The 20005-nt window shown below is 50.4% G+C and overlaps 2 protein-coding genes across 5 annotated transcripts in view; one reads left to right on the top strand and one right to left on the bottom strand.

Moving 5' to 3' along the window:
- The window catches only part of XPO5 (exportin 5), a 30886-nt gene extending 22542 nt beyond the window's left edge, over positions 1-8344 (bottom strand). For 2 of the 4 annotated variants that reach the window (XM_086745364.1, XM_086745365.1), the window contains exons 1-11: positions 8166-8344; positions 7722-7843; positions 7000-7072; positions 6260-6397; positions 5775-5957; positions 4738-4779; positions 3826-3852; positions 3304-3489; positions 2572-2648; positions 2025-2124; positions 639-722 (exon numbers count right to left, since the gene is read on the bottom strand). In XM_086745364.1, coding sequence (XP_086601490.1) covers positions 639-722; positions 2025-2124; positions 2572-2648; positions 3304-3489; positions 3826-3852; positions 4738-4779; positions 5775-5957; positions 6260-6397; positions 7000-7072; positions 7722-7843; positions 8166-8270 — 1137 coding nt within the window. In that variant the 5' untranslated portion in view covers positions 8271-8344. The remainder of the gene's footprint in view (positions 1-638; positions 723-2024; positions 2125-2571; positions 2649-3303; positions 3490-3825; positions 3853-4737; positions 4780-5774; positions 5958-6259; positions 6398-6999; positions 7073-7721; positions 7844-8165) is intronic. The other 2 variants (XM_086745366.1, XM_086745367.1) reach the window with 1 other exon arrangement.
- A 246-nt stretch (positions 8345-8590) lies between these two features.
- POLH (DNA polymerase eta) lies at positions 8591-18304 on the top strand. Its single transcript, XM_086744203.1, has 10 exons — positions 8591-8727; positions 8803-8937; positions 9032-9243; positions 9652-9821; positions 12862-12965; positions 14024-14143; positions 14762-14885; positions 15553-15618; positions 16306-16469; positions 17307-18304. Exons 1-10 carry the CDS (start codon positions 8591-8593, stop codon positions 18163-18165), a joined length of 2091 nt encoding a protein of 696 aa, XP_086600329.1. The 3' UTR covers positions 18166-18304.
- The last annotated feature ends 1701 nt before the right edge of the window (positions 18305-20005 follow it).

Below are 20005 nucleotides of genomic sequence, written 5' to 3'. Positions count from 1 at the left end.
GACATAGTATCATGGTTTAACCTTAGTTGGCAATCAAGTACCACACAGATGCTCACTCACCTCCCTCCTCCCTGGGCAGGGAGCAGGGAGGATTGAGAAGAAAGGAAAATTCGTGGGTTGAGAGAAAGAGTTTACTAGGATAGCAAAGGAAGAGATAGTAACATATATATTTATAATAATAATGAAATATAGAGACAATAAAATATACAATATAAGCCACAAAATTTCTCGCCACTCAACAACTGATACAGCCCATCCCAAGCACCAATCACAGAACAAAACCAAAAGTGATCTCGAGCAGCGAGAGGAAGAGTGAGAGAGCTGCCCAGCAGCCAACCCTCACTTACATACCGAGTATGATGTTTATGGTATGGAATACTCTTTGGCCAGTTTCGGTCAGCCGTACTGCCTATAACCCTCCCAGTTTCCTGCACTTCCCTGTTAGTGAAATCTGGGAAGTTCTGTTGATCAAAAAGTCCTTGATCTCTTTAGGAACAATAACATCAGTGTACTATAAACATTCTTCACACATCACATCTCCCACACTAAACCCAAAACACAGCAGCCACTGGAAGAAAATTAACTCCTTCCCAGCTGAAACCAGGACACATACATGAGACTTTCAGCCCTTTACACACCTGGCTAGGATGGGTTGTGAAGGCTAAAAACGAGTCAAGGTATTTTCCAAAGTTGGCTGGCGTTTCCACATCAGGATCTGAGCCCTATTAGGAAGACAAACAATCAGACAAAACACTAACTATATGTCACACTGGGCTCACAAGTGCTATGTCTCCGGGTAAAGTACGAGCACTACATCCAAAGCCACAGACTGTAAAGAAGCAGAGAGAAAAAAAATGAACAACACTGATTTTTTTCTGAAAGCAGTACAGTCTGAGGAGCAGCAAGTTCTGCTGACCAGCCTGGGCGTGCTGGAGACAGCATCACCCTTATGCAAGAGAAAAGAGTGACTACGCAGATGCTGGAGTTCTGCTAAAACCAAATTCATAACCACTGGTGCTGCTGTCATAAGTCACAATTTTACTCCTATTGGGTCAAGCCAAGGTGGAGCAATTCTCAACTGCAGATCGCAGAATTTCACCAGCAAATACATCCAGATGATTTCACTCCCGTTCCTCCAAATATCTTCTGCATTTAACATATTGACATCTCTTATCAATAACTGTCTGTGAAGCTTGTCAGGAAAGTAAGTTTTACCTGGAGCCATAAATTCAAGGTTTTGCTACTCCTTCACAGCAAGTGAAGTCACTGAAAGTAATAACACATCCTTTGTTCACTGTCCATTCTTTTTAGAGATAAATTCTCAAAGAGTTTTTTTATTTTTTTTTCTTTCCCTCCCTGTGAGAATTTACTCTGCTCTATCATCTCCACAGGCTGGCTGCCTCAGTCTCCCTATGAACAGTATCTCTCCACAAGCCTGCCTTCCTTACTGTAGAAGCACTGTGCTGAATGGAGGGAGCAGGAATTCAGCAGTCAGCATGGCAGGCAAAGTATCAGTGTTTATTTTCCTCTTAACATTGACACAAAGCATTGGAAAGATGAACAGTGGGAATAAAACCTGTTTCTTCCTTTATCTTGAGAGAATCTTAGTAGAAGAACACACAGGTATACTCTTCGAGTTATTTTTAACGGGGAAAATTAAAAGGCTTCCAACACAGAAGCAATTTCCTGGAGTAGTTTTTCTGTAGCAGTAGACAGCAAGAAACTTGACCGATTCTCAATAAAGCTTCAGCATTTTACAGAAGTTAAAGGAGATGATTTTTGATGACAGCAGAAGCCTGGAATCAGTCAGGGTCCCTCCATTCTACACTCCTATGACTTGGCAGGATACAGTTGTCCCATTTGCAAGCAGAGCCATTTCTGTCTCTACCAAATGCATGGAGAGAAACCTACAGCTACTAAATGGGCATAAAGAACCCTGGTCCTACCTTACATCAGAGTTGCCTCATCCTCAGCCCTAAAAACTAGCCTTACCAGAGTCGCTGCTGGTATAAGTAGAGACTTACTAGCAACGCACATAGCTGGCTGCCCAATGCACACAGAACTTGGCAAAGTCTCTTCAAGAAAACATAGTGCTTCTCCACCAGGCCTTCTCCATCTGCTGTCCTGGGAATGAGGGAAGGAGGAAAAACAGGAGCACAGTTACTCATGCTGTAGGTAACAGGCACACTGCTATCTATCTTGTAGATAAAAAGAGGACTAGAGCAATTTGATTTTATTGCAGTGGCATTTTCTTTGCTATTATCAAGAAGCACTACTTTATTGGCCTCTAAAACCTCTGAAATTGCCTCTCTGAACGAGTCCCTCCTGATTAGTTTCAGGCTAAAAGAGAAAGCTGGGGAAGCTGTGATATTTACACCACTTTGCTCTTCAATTATGTGATTTGAAAAAACTTTCAATTTGTCAGGTTTTGCAAAATAAAGGGTGGTTTTCTTCTCTTGTAACCCAGTCCCAGCTTCCTGCAGCTGAGCAGCAATATCTTTTGCACGTCACATCTATAAAGCCATTTGTATGCAGTTTTGTGTGAAATTACTGCAGCAGGATGGTACTCACTGGGCAGCAGAGAGAATGTAGTGCATGGCAACGTCTCCAAACAAGACCATCAGAGGCTTCCGATCCTCCAGCTTACCCTATGTGTAAAATAATCCAAATGCCTCAATTAGAACATAACTACTTATTCCCATCTGCAAGTGAAATATCTTCCATCAGCGGAGGGGCTTAGAGTCCACAAATGATTTCAGTAAAAACTTGCCAAAACATCTGTGTTATTCCCGATCTCAAGAAATTTCCCCAAGCCATCCCACCACAGGAACTTTAAAATAAGAAACTGATCCTGAGACATTAACTCTTCTTCACTGCAGACTGGATAGTTACATAAACGCAGCAGATAAACACTTGGCCTTGACACTAAGCTGCCTGTGACTGTATGGGTCAAATTACCTGTTTAGATTCTGCTGTTATTGCTCTGAGCTGCCAGATGACACAGCTGGTGACAATATTTACCACTTCACAGTTGCAGCAAGAGAGGAAAAAAAGTTAACGGGAATCAACAACTTCAAAACTGCGAGGAGAGGCAAGCATGGAAGTTGGAGAGGGTTCCAACAGCTGCTGTATGTGTTGTGCTGGCATGATGTTCACGCTAAATATCATTAACATAAGCAGCCAAATTTGAATTGTGTTTCTTAGATAAAAGGGCAAAGATATAATTACTCAATCTGAAGAATTAGATAGGAGAACAGGAGGAAAACAAAAGGGATCCAGAGGAGTTGAAGAGGAAGAACTCACTTTTCTACTGACAGCAATTAGGAGACACTCTGCTGCTCCTATTTGGAGCTCAGGCTCATTCAGGAGCAGACACAACATTTCCAAGAGCTTGCAGTTGTCTGCTGTGATGTGACTCAGGGCCACCCAGTCAATGTAGCCAGCCAAGGTGTTGAGTGCTGCTATCCCCACGCGGCAGTTTGCCTGGGCCTGTGAACAGAGAGGAGGCAAGAAGTCAGAGTCCGAGAGAAACACCAATTCCCACCTATAGCCATCCACTTCCCAGAAGAACAGTACCAGGAACCACTCAGAGAGTGAGGTGGTAGCAGAAGGGTAGTAGAAGTCCCCCCACTAAGAATGTCAGTTAAGGCCTGAGCATTTATCCACTTGTGCCTTGCTTCTCCAGTAATTAGTATTACGGGTGAACAAATCCATCATAAATGAGAATTGTAGGTAGCAGAATCCAAAGCCTTGGGGAAGCCTGGTTCTAAGCAACCATGGTCTTAAGAATGACTAATGCACTAACTCCCGCATAGCTCCACTCACCTTTGGCTCCTGCGCCAGATCAGCCTTCTGAAAAAGAAAACAAAAGATGGTAAGTGAGCAGCTACAGGACACGCTTCTACTCAGCCGCTGCTGGACACGCTTATTCTTGAGAACGCAGCCAAAAGCAGCTTCACAGAACAGCTCCCTAGTGACAGAGGCTGCAACACAGTCTTCCCTGCTCAGGACATTGCTGCAGCCATCATAACCACCTCCACAGCCCCCTGGCAGGTAAGACAACAGGACTTTCAATTGCAAGTGAAGCCACAATTTCCTTCTCAGCCAAAAGATGACACTCCAGTCAGTAGGCATCAGGAGACATAGGGGACAAGAAGGAAAAGCATTTCAGTGCTTCCTGGAAGCTTCCAGGGAATAAACTTTTGACCTCTTAGAGCATCTTAGATCCAAAAGCCAGCCTCTGAAAGATGTTGGTGGCTTATATACATGGAGATTTATGTGTGAAAAGGGTAAGTGATTTGTCCATGGCCAGAAAGGCAGCTGGACAGACAGGTGGAGCAAGAGCTTACAGCCTGACTCCCAGTTCCAAACACTTAGCAGCAGCAACGCACTGCTTGCACCACCTTTTTGACTAATGCAAACAAGTCCCTCAGACACTCAGGTTTGATTTGTTTTTCAGATGCAAAGACACCATAAGTGTTTCTTTCTGCTGCAAGGCTTTGGTTTGGAAATTCTGTCCATCAATGTATTCAGGGCAGCGATTTTAAGTTAATCTGGTTGTGTCCCAAACATTTAACAACTGAGCCACCGTACTAGAACTGCATACTTATAAGCACTGCAGATTATGGTCTTGGGGAACTGCCCATCATCTCCCCCAGTCTTAGTGTGCAGACAGGTAACTGAACACCCAACCCTCAGAATTTACCCTGTGCACAAACATCCCAAAGATCTGCTAACCTGTGGAATGGTGAGGGCTTCTTGTTCCTGGGGTGCTCCAACCTTGCCAATCAGAAAGATTCCACCGTTAGCAGAAGCAGCCACACTTCAGAGCCTCAAGCACTGCAATTCAAACCTTACCTGGAAATGTATTTCAACCAGACTACAAAACGCACCAGGGTTTCCCACCCACCACTATGAACTGCACAGAGAACTATCTGCTCTGGGTGGGTTTGTTCATCAGAAAAATTAACAGAAGTCAGCTAGGATAGGGTTTTTCATTGCCTCTCAGTTTCACATTTAGTGTAACTGGATTTTAATTCACAGAAAAAAAGAACAAGAGATACACCTAAGCAACTTATTCCTAGACTGGTTTCTCAATTGCGCTTCGCTCTCTCAAATCTACTTCCTTCTCACAAAAACAGACTGAGGCAGAGATTTGCCTCCACCATTCATCTTGATCAACTTGCACACCTCCAACACTAGGTAAGAACTCAGGAAAGAAGTCTCTTTATGCAAAAAGGAAGATCATTGCTCACCATATCTCAGAAAAAAATGGGCTTCATGACCTGAGCTGTCAGCGAAAAGGACCAGAGATGCCCAGATGCAATGCTGAGACACCAAAAACTCATGCATTTTGGTGCATCAGCACAAAGACACCACTGCAGCATAAGACAGCAAATGCAAGCCCAGGACATCTCTTCACCACTGTGTGTTACATAAACTACCCCAAATGAACCTGCTTCTGCCACAACCACGCCTTTTTTTTACTAAGCCGTACACCCCTAATGTCAGTGGAACACTCCAACAGCACAGGCGAGGCATGCATCCACTCAAGCCATTTACGCTACCAAATCCAGGCACTAACCCTGTCAACCTTGTGTGCTCGGACTTTCTGATCAGCACTGGCTTCCCAGGCCACAGCAGAACCCTACCTCACACTGACAGCAACAGGTATCAGACAGTTTCTGCCCTTGCTTCCCGAACAACTTGCGAGTCGTATCTCAATTCCTAAACGTCTCCAGCATTGACTGAACCCAAGGAAGTGAGACTCTTACCATGCGTCTGTATTTGTTGACGTTCTGCTGCAGGGTAGTTAATAGGAAGCTGAAGATCTTCTCCATGTTCTGGGTGAGGGTTTGCTGTATATCTCGTCGCCGCTGAGTAGGCAGAGTTTGAAAAGTCACCACATCCTCCGCCAAACGTAGGAGGATGAACATCACCAGTTCTGTTTGAGTTTCCTGATGTCCCAAAATGAAATACACCCATCAGTACAGCTCAAACATTAAAATCTCTAGAGGGCAGCTCAGAGAAAGCAAGCATCCATGAAGACACAAGTCACATCCTGGGAAAACAAGACAGGAGGATGGCCCTCTCTCTGCCAAAATAATCTCCTAGAATAACTTAGTCTTACGGGGATTTTTGAGTCCATCACCAGCCTGTCTCAACTGACCATGAGTGAGTTAGGCCTTCCTCAGGATGATGGAAGACTGAAACCCACACTATGTGCAAGCAGAAAAGAACCGACAGGTATGTTTCGTACCCCTTGCTTGGAGAGTGTATCCAGCTCCTTTAGCATGTCAGGCCAGTGCTGAGGCCATTCACGCTTGATCATCTCCACCACAATGCGAGACAGAACATCCTTAATGTGACTTTCCTCCTCTAGAATACTTTGAGTTCCCTGTGATAAGAAAGGGGTAGAGTTACACAAACCAGCAAACACTAGACATTTCTAATTCTGACCCAGGAGGTACAGTGATTTCAAGTATTCCAAACAGCACAAATTAAAAGATAAAAACAAAATCAACATTAGGTAGCTCTTCATCCCAGCAACCTTGAATGACACTTCTACCCTCCCAAGCACCGATAGCTAGCAAACTCTGGGACCCAGAAGGATTTTCCTCGAAAGAAGGTCACTCTGTCACAAGCGCAATCATAACGACAGAGAAAACACGACTAATATAAAGACTTCAGTATTCTTGCAAAGGATGAGAAAATTCACATTTACTGAATTTCCCTCTAAGAAAATAAAAAGTATCTTACGTATGCTATACAAGCCTCACAACTCCCTGCCATGTGAGGTGACTTGGTTATCAACTGGACTACAAGACAGAGAAAAGCACTGTAACAACCAGGGATGCACAGCAAGAACGTAATGAAGAGCTGAATTGAATTTAGGTCCTCCTAATTAACTGGAGTCATCTTTTCTTTTTCACTCCCACTTTCTGTCTCCAAGCGAAAGACGTATGTTTCAGAGAACAGTCTGGGGCAGAAGGTACTTACACTGGATATGAGGCCCATGACATTGTTCTTTAGATAAACTTTTTCTACACGAGGCATATTGTTCCAGCGGAACCTGTTTAAAAGAGTTTAAAGAAAAAAAAAAAGAAAAAAAAGAGAGATAGAGACAAAAAGGACACCAAGTCAAAACGTTTATAAAGATCTCTGTCTTTATTCTCACTAAACTATCATGTCTTTACCTAAACTAGAGAGAGACGCTACCGCTCACTGACCCTGCCAGTGCCCAATCCCTCAATGAACAGGCTGAGTTAAAACTGCTGCCGGCAAATGGGTGTGCACCAAGGTCACGAGACATAAGAAGCAGCAGCAAAAGCACAAAGCATCGGGTCTGTAGAGACGGCAGAGAGAGGAATCTCAGAACTGAACTAATACAAAGCCTCCTTGTTAGCATGAGGCTGACGACAGAAAATGCTGCAAAGACCTACGGATAACCCTGTGTGCTTACTTACACCTTGCAATGTTAATGTGTCTTAGAACTCAGTGAATTAACCTTCCCAACCTGCCTGAAAGCCATTTTTGGCAAGTAGCATAGAGCAGGACAGCAACTGTCCTCTGCTGCAGGAGGAGGCTCTCTGTGTCCTGAAAATCCCTTCCTGAAGCGGGAGGCACTGAACGGGAGCAGACCCCACATCGGTGGCTGCACAGCAGTGGGCTGGCACCCTTCGCCAGCGCAGGGGTGCGGGCGGTGGGACGAGCTGCCTTACTTGACCACATGCTCCAGGATCTGCAGGCCGAAGTGCCGGACGATGGCCGTCTGCGTCTTCTCCGCCAGCTTCAGCCCGCAGAGTACGCAGATGGGACACTTCTCCTTGAACTCCTCGCAGAACTGCGAAAGCACCAGGGACACGCAGTTAAAATACAGGAGTGGGCACGGGGCGGCCAAAGGGCGGCCCGTAACGGGGGGCTGGAGGGGTGCAGCTTCGACCCGTCGGGGGGCACGCTGGGGGTGTGGGGGGGCCGCCCGATCCCCTCAGCGCCGCGCAAGAGCAACCTCTGCCGCCTTCCCCCGCCTGCTAACGATTCCCAGCGCCTCGGGGGCTGCCCGGGGCCGGCCCGACACCCCCCACCACCCGCTGGGCCCCGGGGCCGTGCGGACGGGGCGCCCGCGTGGCCGGAGCCCGGTGCCTCCCCCGCCCCCAGCCGGGTACCTTGAGCGCCTCCAGGCGGTAGCGCTGCGTGGAGGCCGGGTCCATGATCACCGTCACCGCCTTCACCAGCTGCTCGCAGAGGCTGCTCACCTGCTCGGCGGACATGGCGGCGGCGGCAGCAGCGCCTGTGGCAGCCCCGCGCCACCGGCCACCAACGAGCGAGAGGAGGGGGCTGCCGGCACGCGGCGCACGCGCGGCACCGCCGCGGCTCTGCGCATGTGCTTTGGGGGGGGGGGCGGGGGAACAGAGCTGGCGGGAAAAGCGCATGCGCCGCACGGCGTGGAGGTGCTCCACCCCCGAGAACTACAACTCCCGGCGTGCCCCGCGAGGGGGATTACGGCTCCCGGGAGGCGGCGCGGCTCGGAGGGGCGGAGCGCTCGTACCCGCCGGGCGAGCGAGCGAACGGTCATTCAGTCGGGCGGGAGATGTCGCGGGGGCGGGAGCGTGTGGTGGCCTTGGTGGACATGGACTGCTTCTTTATGCAGGTGGAGCAGCGCCTCGACCCGCAGCTGCGCGGCCGCCCCTGCGCCGTGGTGCAGTACACCGAGTGGCAGGGCGGCGGGTAGGTGCCTCAGCCCCACGCACCCCTGCCCGCGGCGGCCGGGCCCGCCCTGCACCGCCCTCCGTTGTCTTGCAGGATCATCGCCGTGAGTTACGAGGCGCGGGCCTTCGGCGTGTCCCGCGGGATGTGGGCGACGGAGGCGCGGGCGCTGTGCCCGCAGCTGGCGCTGGCGCGGGTGCCCCAGGCGCGGGGCAAAGCCGACCTCACCCGGTGAGCGGGGACGGGGGGGGCGGGGGCGGTCCGGGCGGTGGCGGGGGCCGCCTTAGGCGGGGCGGCGCCTGAGGCTGTGCCCGCCGCCCGGCAGGTACCGGGAGGCCAGCGTGGAGGTGATGCAGGTGCTGTCGCGCTTCGCCGCCATCGAGCGGGCCAGCATCGACGAGGCGTACCTGGACCTGACCGGCAGCGCGCGGGAGCGGCTGCGGGCCCTGCGGGGGCGCCCCCTGGCGGCCGCCCTGCTGCCCACCACCTTCGTACAGGGGCTGCCCGACTGCCCCGGCCCCCAGCCCGGCGGGAAGGGTACGCACCGACCCGGTACCGGCCCCGGCCCCGGCCCCGCGGGGCTTCGGCTGCCGGGGCCGGCGCTTTGCATACGGTGGCGGGGAGGCTGTAACGGCTTTGCTTTGAGGCTGCACCGCGCAGCGAGAAGGGAGCCTGCTGCTGCCGTTCCTGCTCCCGCTCGATCAGTAACGCTCCCTGTACCCCGACAGGGGTGGAGGGTGAGCTGCTTTACCTCCCCCAAAGCAAGAGCATGGTAAACGGGATCCATGTTTTCCCCAATAAATGGCCTTTAGGGTGCCCGCTTTTCATCCTTGCTGTTGGCACAGGAGCATGTGGCCGTTTCCTGAGGCTCGCTGATGCTACCGGTCCTTTTGCTGGGCTCAATGAGAAATACCCACGTTGATCCCCTTTGTGTCCCTTTTCTAGAGGAGCTGCGGGAACGTGGCTTGAACGAGTGGCTGGCGTCGCTGTCTTTTGATGACCCTGACTCTCCTGACCTGCAGCTGACTATGGGTGCAGTAATTGTGGAAGAAATAAGGGTGGCTGTAGAAGCAGCCACTGGATTCAGGTGTTCAGCTGGGATTTCGCACAACAAGGTACACATGTAACACATCAGCCTGATTTCTCCTGAGTAGCAGGGTCAGAATGTGCTGTAGACGCTCTCCTATGCACTCTTCCAAGTCTCCTGTAGAAGATGAGCTGAGTGGATTTTACTGATGTAAATTCCCAGCAACCTGGAGGAAGAAGAATACCAGTTTGAGGCACTGAGGTGAGTCGGGTTGCTTTTCCTCTTTCTGGTCAATCAGTCTTTACCCCCGCTGGTCATGCGTTGGGTGATGCTCAGCCAGCTGCTGAGAGCAGCAACAGGAGCACTTCGTGCATGACAGCAGCTGCAGAAACAAACAGACTTTGGTGCTGCAGCTATAGAGGGTTTCCTGCTGGGTGAAAGGCAGGGTGATGTACTGAGAGCACCCAGCACTCGTTTCATTCTTTGCAGAAAAGGTCTGTGCCTACAAAGGTAGGCTGGCTGTGGAGGCACTGTGGCATGTTCTGCACAGCCACATGCAGGCTTCTGACATGGGAATCTTCAAATTTCACCTTAGACTGCTGCAGAAACAACTGGAACTACTACTAGCTGTACACAGGTACTGGAGCTGGTTCTGCCCTGGCTCACCTTGAAACTAGAGTGGACTGCGAGGCAGCAGTGAGCCAGCTGAGGAAGATCACTGGTGTAGAAATTTCCAGTGGAAGGGAGGTTCAACTTCCCTTTTTGTTCTGTTTGACCGAGAATAACATCCCTGCTACCCCTAGCAGCTTCCCCCGGCTTCCATTAAGTTTCTGTGCCAGCAGTCTTAATGTTTTTGTTTTAAAGGCAGCAAGGCAATGATGATATGCTGTGCTATGCCTGAAGAACCGTGTATCTGTACCAGCAAGCACAATGCAGAGATTACCATGTCAGAAGCCTGCATGTGCAGAACACGCCACAGGGTTTCCACAGCCAGCTCCGCCTCTGTAGGCACAGACCTTTTCTGTAAAGAATTAAACGAGTGCTGGGTGCTCTCAGTACATCACCCTGCCTTTCACCCAGCAGGAAACCCTCTATAGCTGCAGCACCAACGTCCGTTTGTTTCTGCAGCTGCTGTCATGCACGAAGTGCTCCTGTTGCTGCTCTCAGCAGCTGGCTGAGCATCACCCAATGCATGACCAGCGGGGGTAAAGACTGATTGACCAGAAAGAGGAAAAGCAACCCGACTCACCTCAGTGCCCCAAACGGGTATTCTTCTTCCTCCGAGTCACTGGGAATTTGTCAGTAAAAACCATTCCCTGGCTACAGCCACTGTTGCCTAAAACTCAAGGTGGAAGTTACTTTCTTTAAGCTCGTGATTTTTCTAAAGAAAATTCTCCTGAGGGACTCTTCTTCCTAGTGAGCTAACTCGTTAGAGTAGAGCAGGAACCCCGCTGATGCATGAGACCAAATAATTGAATGAGCTTTTTGGAAGCACCTGGAGGACAACAGCATGGTTTTATCGAGAACTGCTTGTGACAAACTTGTTTATGTGCCATCTTTGACAGTATAAGTGGCCTAATGTACTGGGGAAACAGCAGATGTGAGATATTGACTTTAAGGATTCTAATACACCTCGCCCTGAGTCGCATCAGCTGACAATGACACCCTAGCACAACACAACATGACTGATGTAATCTAAAGGGCGTGCGTCTAGCTGAAGAAAATCTTACTGTTTTCCACAATGATTTTGTTCAGTGAGTGGCACTCAAATTGGGATGTTTAGAGCGGGATCTTGCGGGGCATCTGTCTGAGGTCTGCTAAGAGCCAATATTTTCACTGAAGCCTAGAGAGAGGGAGCAGCTGTAGGAATTCAGGTGATGCTAAGCACAGATGGGGCTCAGGGCCTGGGCTCTGAGAGTTCTGGGAGATAAAATTAGAGCTGAAAATTCTGGGCTTGGAAAAGCCCATAGATGGTCTGAAATCACCAAGCAGTGCTTCTTGTGCCTCTCGCTGACTGTTTTTGTGGTTTATAGGAAAAAAGCAACCCACAGGCTTTTGGCTAATTTGCAGTAAGTCAGAAAGTAGCCTGGAGTTATTGTGGACAAGCAGCAGGGTGAGTCAGTAATATGAGTGCTCTTGTAGAAATGGCAAATCCTGTTTCAGCATGTGCAAATTAGAGAAGGTGTCAGAGAAAGTAAATTATTTCTCCCCATGAAGTCTCAGTGACTGGTTCAGCTTGCAGCACTTCACTTTATGAACTGTGTGGGTGAACTTGGAAGAGTCTCCAGTGAAACAACAGTAACAATAATCAGACATCTGGAAAATGACTGGATATGAAAAGCTGAAGGAAAGTGATCTACTTTATCTAGAAAAGAGTAAGAATGTATGTAAGCCTGTAAAACAAGCTGTTAATAAAAATCGTAGCTCAATAGGCAGGAAGTAAATTTTGCTTAGTTATAGGATGTGTGGTAAAGCAGTGAAAGAAGAAATTATTAGACTTGTGAAAAAAAAAAACAACCAACAAACACGCAAATACTCAGCTAAATGTATTTCAAGCTGATCTGTGTATTTTTGATCCTGTGGTAGATTAGGGTGGGAGGGGAAGCTGTACAGTAGGTAGGCTAGAGACCGTCCCTTGCAGGCTAGCAACTCTGTGTTTTGCAGATTTCCTTTTGTGGCATTATGCTGCCACGGACCTCGCTGAGAGATTAAAATAGTGACATTGAGAAAAAGCAAGACAAATGCAGAAGATTGAGCAAGACATAGTGAGAGAAATAGCCTGGGGAGGAGTATGGGGATGCTCTGGAAGCTCTAGCAAGCTTGCCTAGGTCAATCAGAACAGGTGATAGGCCCAGATCCTCATAGCTGCCTGGAGCAGGAGTCTAACCCTTTGCAGAGGTAGAAGTCTGTAAGCAGCAGTTTTTTTTCAGAGCACCCAGCCAGTGTGTGCCAGGTCCCAAGGTGGCTGCTACCTGGGAGCAAGCAACGGTGCAACCTGCACATCCTTCCTAGCAGCTATTCCACAAGCAGCTCTTAGACGTGATGCAGCACAAACCATTAGGCAGAGTCACAATAAAGTCGGTGCAAAGTTTGTAATAACAGGATTTCCACCCTCTTGTGTGTTACAGACACTGGCAAAACTGGCCTGTGGGTTAAACAAGCCCAACCGCCAGACGCTAGTATCTTCGCGATTTGTTCCGCAGCTCTTCAGCCAACTGCCCATCAGCAATATGTAAGTACCGGGGGGCTGCCTGCTTTTGTGCAGCTTGCGGCCCAGGCTGAGCTGCTCTGTGGCAAGAGCATGTATTTCAAATGCTGGTGCTGTGCTCCTGCAATCCAGATTTTTGTGGGGAAGAGAGTCCTGTTTTGTCTTCATCGTTGCAGTACTTGCTCCTGTTAGTTTGTCATTGTTGCTTGTGCGAGCAGAACTGAAGTGCCTTGGGGGTGGGAAACTGTTCCTGGCCAACTCAACAGACAGCAATTTGATGCTAATTAATAGCAGCCAGCAAAGGCTTTCAACTCTGCAGTAACTGCTCATCAATGCTGCAAGAAATTGAGAGGAAATCCTGCCAGTAATCCTTCACAGCTGTGAGTAGCAGTCTAGGGAGAGCTGCAGCCTGCCAGTGAAGGGACCACAACGGAAGAGCCCACTAGCATCCTGTGGGCAGCCTTTCCCGGGGCAGAGCTGTGCTCAAGATGATTGCTGGGATGTGTAGGTGTAAGCTGGAGCAATTGCAGGCAAGGAGGCTGTAGCTGTGCCTCTGTGAGTGACAGAGCTGTGCTCTGAGACAGCAGCTGTGGTTTGGTTTTGAACATCTGCACTCTGCAGAAATACTTTCCCTGGTGTGGGGAAGAGTTACCAGCACTGCTGCTCCAGAGGAAGTAGACCCTTGGTCCTCTCCAGACCTGCACCGCTGCTCTCTGTCTTCAGTGTCTCCTAGGGATGGAGAAAGGGTTGTGTGGGGAAGGGTCCTATCTGTGTAGGAGGAAGCAGGGAGCATGTGAGCCATTCTTCAGAGCATGGTTTGGGATCACATTTTGAAGGTGGAGCTGAGGGAGAGGCACTGAAATTGGGTGTGCTAAGGAGCAATTCCCACTTTAACTCCTACGCGTCCTTGTACTACAAGTAGGAGAGCTGTTACGTACCACCAAGTGCTCCCTTTTGTCCTACTGTTTTCTGACTGCTTCTAGCACTCCTGAACTAGGGGCAGCTGCTCCATAAAGACTTGGCATAGTCTCCACATGATGCTTCATTTGTGTTCTCTGTTTTTCTTTCTTTCTCTACTATAGCCGTAACCTGGGAGGCAAGCTTGGTACTGCCATCACAGACATCCTGGGAGTAGAGTACATTGGGGAGCTGACACAGTTCAGTGAGACAGAGCTCCAGACTCACTTTGGAGACAAAACTGGGTAATGATAAACCACTCACCACAACTTGGCTCTTGGCAGGAACTGAGACTTCCTTTTGGTCCCACCTTCTGCTGTGATTAAGAAGGCTGGAAGGTAAAACTTCAGTGATGTCTTTGTGGGCCTGCCAGACCAATGCTTCTCAAACAGGTTTCCAGTCTTGCCCGGTCCCTGGCACCCTCCCCAGGATAATGTTTTGCCAGTCAGCCAGCTCCTCTGCCCTTCTCTACAGTGTCTATGGATGGGGCCAAGCTGTGGAAGGGCTCCCTGCAGGCTGGGAAGCAGGCAGGCTTGACGGTCTCATTACAGAGGAAATTACAAGGCTGGGCTGGAGCCTGAAACACCGCTTCTGGGCCCAGGGCAGCGGTTGGGGTGCCCTGCAGACTGCTGAACTCCTGCCACTTCAGGAGAAGAGGCAGAGGAGTTGTGCTGAGAGGCAGTTGTGGACTGAAGGAAGCCTGTCTGTTCTGCTGCGGCTGCAACTGCAGAGCTGGGGACGAGGGGCGGAATCACAGCTTGCACAGGGCTGAAAGCATGGCTCAGCAGAAGGCTGACTTGCTGCTCAGTGATGCCTGCCTGTCTGTGGCTGCCTTCACCTCGTGCTGTCTCTGTGGTTTTCAGGTCCTGGCTCTATGACTTGTGCAGAGGAATTGAGGATGAACCTGTCAAAAACCGGTACCTGCCCCAGTCTATTGGCTGCAGCAAGAATTTCCCTGGGAGGACAGCCCTGGCCACACAGACGGAGGTAGCAGAAACCTACATCTAGCACAAGGCTTGGCTTTTGCACTGGAGAAGATGGGAATGCTAAAAGCTGACACTAGCTTGCAAAACTGCTGCTTTTCTGTGTCACGGTGCCCTGAAACTCGGCTTAGGGGCTTTGTGGGAGGAGGTAGTTTGGGCCCTAGAAATTAGGTGTATCTCCCCTTTGACATAAATGCATTGATGAACTCCTGCACAAAGAGGTCCGACCTTGTAATTTCCATGAGCAAAACTGTGGGCCTGTGCTGTTCAAAAGGTATTGATGGTGCCAAGCTTCAAGGGCTTGTTTGTTAGAAAGAAGGTAACTAGCCCTCAGAAGGAGGGAGGATGCATCTTATCTGTTAGCTCGGGAGAGGTTTCCACAGAGCTGTAGGGAGCCACAAAGAGCGATCCAGGGCAGGGGACCCAGACTACTTGGCAATGTCTAGTAGTAACACTGCAGGACTTGTATGGTATCTATGATGCCTCCAGCATTGAATCCTCACCTGGGCCAATTTCTTCAGGAGTACTCCAGATATGGGGCCTCGTGATATTCTGTGTCTGTTCCAGTCTGACCGCCCTCCGGCATTCCCCGGTATGCGGAGCATTGCTCTGGCCTGGTGGCAGCGCTGTGAGCAGAGGCCCAACCTGTCTGTTCCTGCTGTTTTGTCCAGGTGCAACACTGGCTCCTGCAGCTGGCTTTGGAGCTGGAATCCAGACTGATCAAGGACAGGAGCCAGGTAAGGAGAGAAGGTACGGGGACAGCGTTGTCCCTGCTGGCCTTCAGGAAGACACGCAGTGTGTTTGCACTGTGAGCTGTTTGCAGGAGGCTGAGGGTGGTGTGTGGTGGGGGAGGAAATCTGCTCGCCCTGCCTGTGTGCTGAAGTGCCTCAAGCAGAGAGGTGTGCAGGAGCCTGGCCAGGAAGGATGGATTTGCCCCAGAACACTGCAGGGGTAAGAACGGTCCTTGTCCCGTGCTTTAGGATGCAGGGACCTGAAAGCCAACACACCTTCATCCTGCTGCACTGCTGCTCCCTCGCAAGCCCTTTGCTGATGCAGCTCTGCCTGTGCTGTGGGCTGTGAGAGGAAGCAATATGCTCAAATCTGGGTGGTAGACTTCAGGCTAGGGTGAGATTAATCTGCTAGCTTCGTTGCTGCAGGGGGGGCCAAGAAAAGATGGGCAGCTGCCTTTGAAGGAAAGCAAAGAGTAACTGCTTCCCATCCTGTGTGGCACAGTTGTACTTGCTGTCCTCTATCTCATCCCTTGGAGATCAGGCCAGGCAGGACAAGCTGCCGTCTGTCACGCAGCACTGTCAGGAGGCGGCAGCTGATAGTACAGGGTTCTGGGCAGCGAGACGGTCCCCTCGGCCGTTCCTGCTCTTGCCTGCAGGTGTCGCTTGAAACACGGCTGCTGCTTCTCTCTGCAGAACCACCGAGTGGCCAAACAGCTGATGGTAGTCATCCGCATGCAGGGAGACACCCGGGTGTCACGCTTTTGCGCTCTGTCCCGCTATGATGCCCAGAAGATGTCCAACGACGCCTTTGCCCTCATCCAAAACTGCAACATGGCTGGGGCTCACCAGGCGGCCTGGTGAGTGTGGGAGGAAGTGGTTCATGTCGCCGTCAGGGGTTGTTCTGCTGTGAGAGGTGCAGGATGAGCCAAGGACCTAACAGGAAGGAACGAGTGTGTTATGCCGTCGGGCAGGAACAGTGATCCCCAGCACACACAGAGCGGAGCGCAGCAACCTCCAATTGTTAGCAGTAGCACAGCTGTGAGAGCCTGGCCTGTTCCTAACGCCACATCTGGCCAGACACTTCTGACTTCTGTACTTGGAACTGATGACTGCTGCTGGCACGGGGGTGTCCAGCTGGAGCGAGTTAGTTCTTGCTCTTATCAGCTGGAGAAGCTAGCTAGGCCTTGGTCTCCCCTAAGGACAAAGGTGCTTTTTGGGAGGAGGCTGTTGGGGCAGGAAGGAAAACTGCCATATTCAACGTTCCTTCCTTCCTCCTGTTCTGCAGTGAAGGCTGAGGCATAGTTAAGGCAAGAAGGTCCCGTCTGTTAGGCTCTGACAAGGCTGCTGCTCCCTTACGGCCCTCTCACCTTGCCTGGGAGTCTTCCAGCAGCTCTGGCCTGTGGTGGAGTGAAAAGCCAGGCTGACAGTCGGCTGGTCTTGCTCCTGTAGCCTTCCTTTTGGGAAATGTTGCTCTGGGAAGAGGCAGCCTGCTATGTCTGTGAGACTCTGTTCTGGGAGGTAGCAATATTAACATTTGGTCATAGGAAACATGTCCCCCACCCCCTGCCAGATACCCAAACTGCAGTTCCCCTGTCCCCTGCCTGTGAACATTTTATGTTGCTTAAAGTCTTACCTCAAAAGACTTCTTGCTTCCCAGGCTGCTGTCTGAGATGATGTTGGTCTGTCCTTTGCAGGTCTCCACCGCTCATATCGGTGCTTCTCTCGGCAAGTAAGTTCTCAGAGCCTGCCACGCTCCTCTCCGCAGGCATCGCCGCATTCCTGACGAGTGATACACAGCCTGATGGCACTGGCACTGCCAGCCAAAACACCACGTCTTCTAGGAGGCCAAGGGTGAAGTTCTTTAGGAGCCCAAGCAAAGAGCTTAGGCAGAAGCCAGCTAATGCTATTGAGTCATTCTTCCAGAAGGCAGCAGAAAGGCAGCAGTTGCAGACAGCAGCAGCAGCCAGCTTGCCCACTGCTACCGCTGGAGAGTCATCTGTGCCCAGCTCCCCAGAGCACCAGGAGAGAGATGGCGTTGGACTTGTCTCTGTGCAGTGTGACCTGGAGTCCCCTGTGAAGCACAGTCCCAGAGATGGGAGCCCTACTTTTCCTTACAAGGGACTTCCCTGTGAGAAGTCGTTGCCTGATGCTACACAAACACCTTTGACTCCACCCAGCACCAGGACCCTTCTGAAATTAGAGCCAGCGATGGAAGGAAATGAACAGAATTTGCCACCCTCTCCTGAGCTCGCCCCGCTCCCTCCTGCCTCACCGGGGGACCAGCAGCACTGTGAAAAGTGTGGTGAGCTCGTGCTGGTGTGGGAGTTCCCAGAGCACATGGACTACCACTTTGCTCTGGAGCTGCAAAGCTCCTTCCTGGAGCCCAGTGCTCCCACAGCTCCAGCAGCAGCTCCCAGCCCAAAGGCTGCAGCTTCCAGCTCTCCTGCTAAGGCAAAGAACAAGCCCAAGACTCCAGCAGGATCTAGTGCAAAACGACCCAGAGAAGGTGTGACAAGAACTTTAGATTTTTTCTTTAAGCGCTTGCCTCCTTAACGCTCAGCCATGTTGGACATTTTTAGATAATCAGTGTTTTTAAAGAACTGGTGTTTTTAAATAAAATTAAAAGCTTTTTACACTGTCTGTCAGGTTTTAATGCAGAAAAGTCTAATAAATTATCCTACCCCAAGTCTAAGAGGAACTGGAACTCGTGAATTGCACATGGTGCTGGATGACGTACCCAGTTTAGCTGGTGGCAGCTCTGCCTGCTTGGTGCTACCAGAAGCTGCAACATACTCTCACCTACACTTCCTGCCACGGGTATTTCCATAGCATCACTGCTCAGTAATTTTGTTCCTACTGCAAAAGAAGGCACTGTAAGCACAGTGACTTATCCCAGGGACTCTCCAGCTAAGCCTAGGCTTCAACCCCTACCCAGTCACTTATTATGAAGCATTCACCTCATGGTGGTCCCCCTCTGGCTGCAGTTGCAGGCCTTGCCCATACTGTATAACTTGTGTGGTAGCTTAGCACTGTGATTCCTTGTCCCCTCTCCACCTGGAAGACACTGATTTTTGTTCCCCCCCCCGCCTCCCATCAGGATTTTTTATTTTTATTACAGATGGTTTGGCAACTCCCTCTGTGTAGCAGTCCATTGCGTGATGCTTATCACCAGCTCTGGAGTGCACAAGAAAGACTGCTTCTGTCCCGTAAGATCTGAGGAAGCTGGAGCTGCATGCATGCTTTTTGTTGGGCTTTTTGAAATCTCGGCACAAGTTCGTGATGGTTGCTATTGACAAATAAACAGCCTACTGCTAGAGTCCTTGTGGAAGGGATGTCACACAGCCCTCTGTGAAAGCTTTCCTCCTGTGCAGGAGTGTATAACCATTTCTCCTTCCCAGAGACCGGGTGATACTACATACAACTTGATGACAGGTATCTGTTTTGATTGTGCTTTGCCGAATGACTTGTTCAGCTCTCTGGGCCACAGTTCACATCAGTGTAGCTGCCCCAGAGCTCCACAAATTACAACAGCCAGCTCAGCAGAATATTGTGGAGGGACAAGTGGGCACTGAGAGAGGGCAAGACCAACTCCAGGGCAAGAGATGCGCTTGCCCTCAGCTGCCCGGCAGGGCTCAGCTCTGTGCTACACCACTGACTGCCTGGAACCTGCCAGCCTCTTCCAGAAGTGCTGCTGCCAATAATTTGAACTCAGCTCTTGGGGAAGGAACACACCACACCAAGGCAGCACTGGGTGGGGTTTAGAAACACAGTTTGCAGAGAGTTTCATCAGCTGCAGGCTTCCCCTCCCTTAGCAGGGGAAAGAACCTTTCAGGCAGCTGATAATGATGCAAAGTGCAGCTGTAGTTGCATGTGCTATTTTTTTCCCTTGATTTCTGAACTGCACTGTCCTACTTGCAGCCATGAACTGCTCTCCTTCCAGCAGCCAGCCTGTGCTGGGAAGCTGCTACATTGCTGCCAGTAAGGGTCCAGTACTTCACAACACAGTTGTTGCAAGAGTTCAGGAAGCACAAGAAGCTCATTCTGGCGCGTGCAGCTCTGCTGGTCATTGGGAGAGGAAGGAATTACAGAGTCACTCACATTAATGTCAGTCCTCACTTTGCTTAGTGACAAGTTTCCCAAAGTCCTCATATAAAGAGAAGTAGCAACCAGTCCGGCAGGGTTGCCTCATGCTCCTGTGACAGCGGCGTGTCTCATTTCCTCAGCATCTGGCAGGACCAGACTCAGCAGATGCCACTACCTGACACACAAACGAGTTGGGAAGAAGCAAATCCCTTCAGTGACACAAGTTACCTCCACAGGGAAGCCCTTCTGCCTCTGCTTGTCCCAAGGGAACAACCTGTTCTCATGGAGAGAAGGCAGTTGCAAACCCCTT

This window comes from Chlamydotis macqueenii, chromosome 3, assembly GCF_036417535.1.
Source record: "Chlamydotis macqueenii isolate bChlMac1 chromosome 3, bChlMac1.mat, whole genome shotgun sequence".
Taxonomy (NCBI): Eukaryota; Metazoa; Chordata; class Aves; order Otidiformes; family Otididae; genus Chlamydotis; species Chlamydotis macqueenii.
Note: the sequence above shows the minus strand (reverse complement) of the source record. Positions and strands in the feature narration are given on the sequence as shown.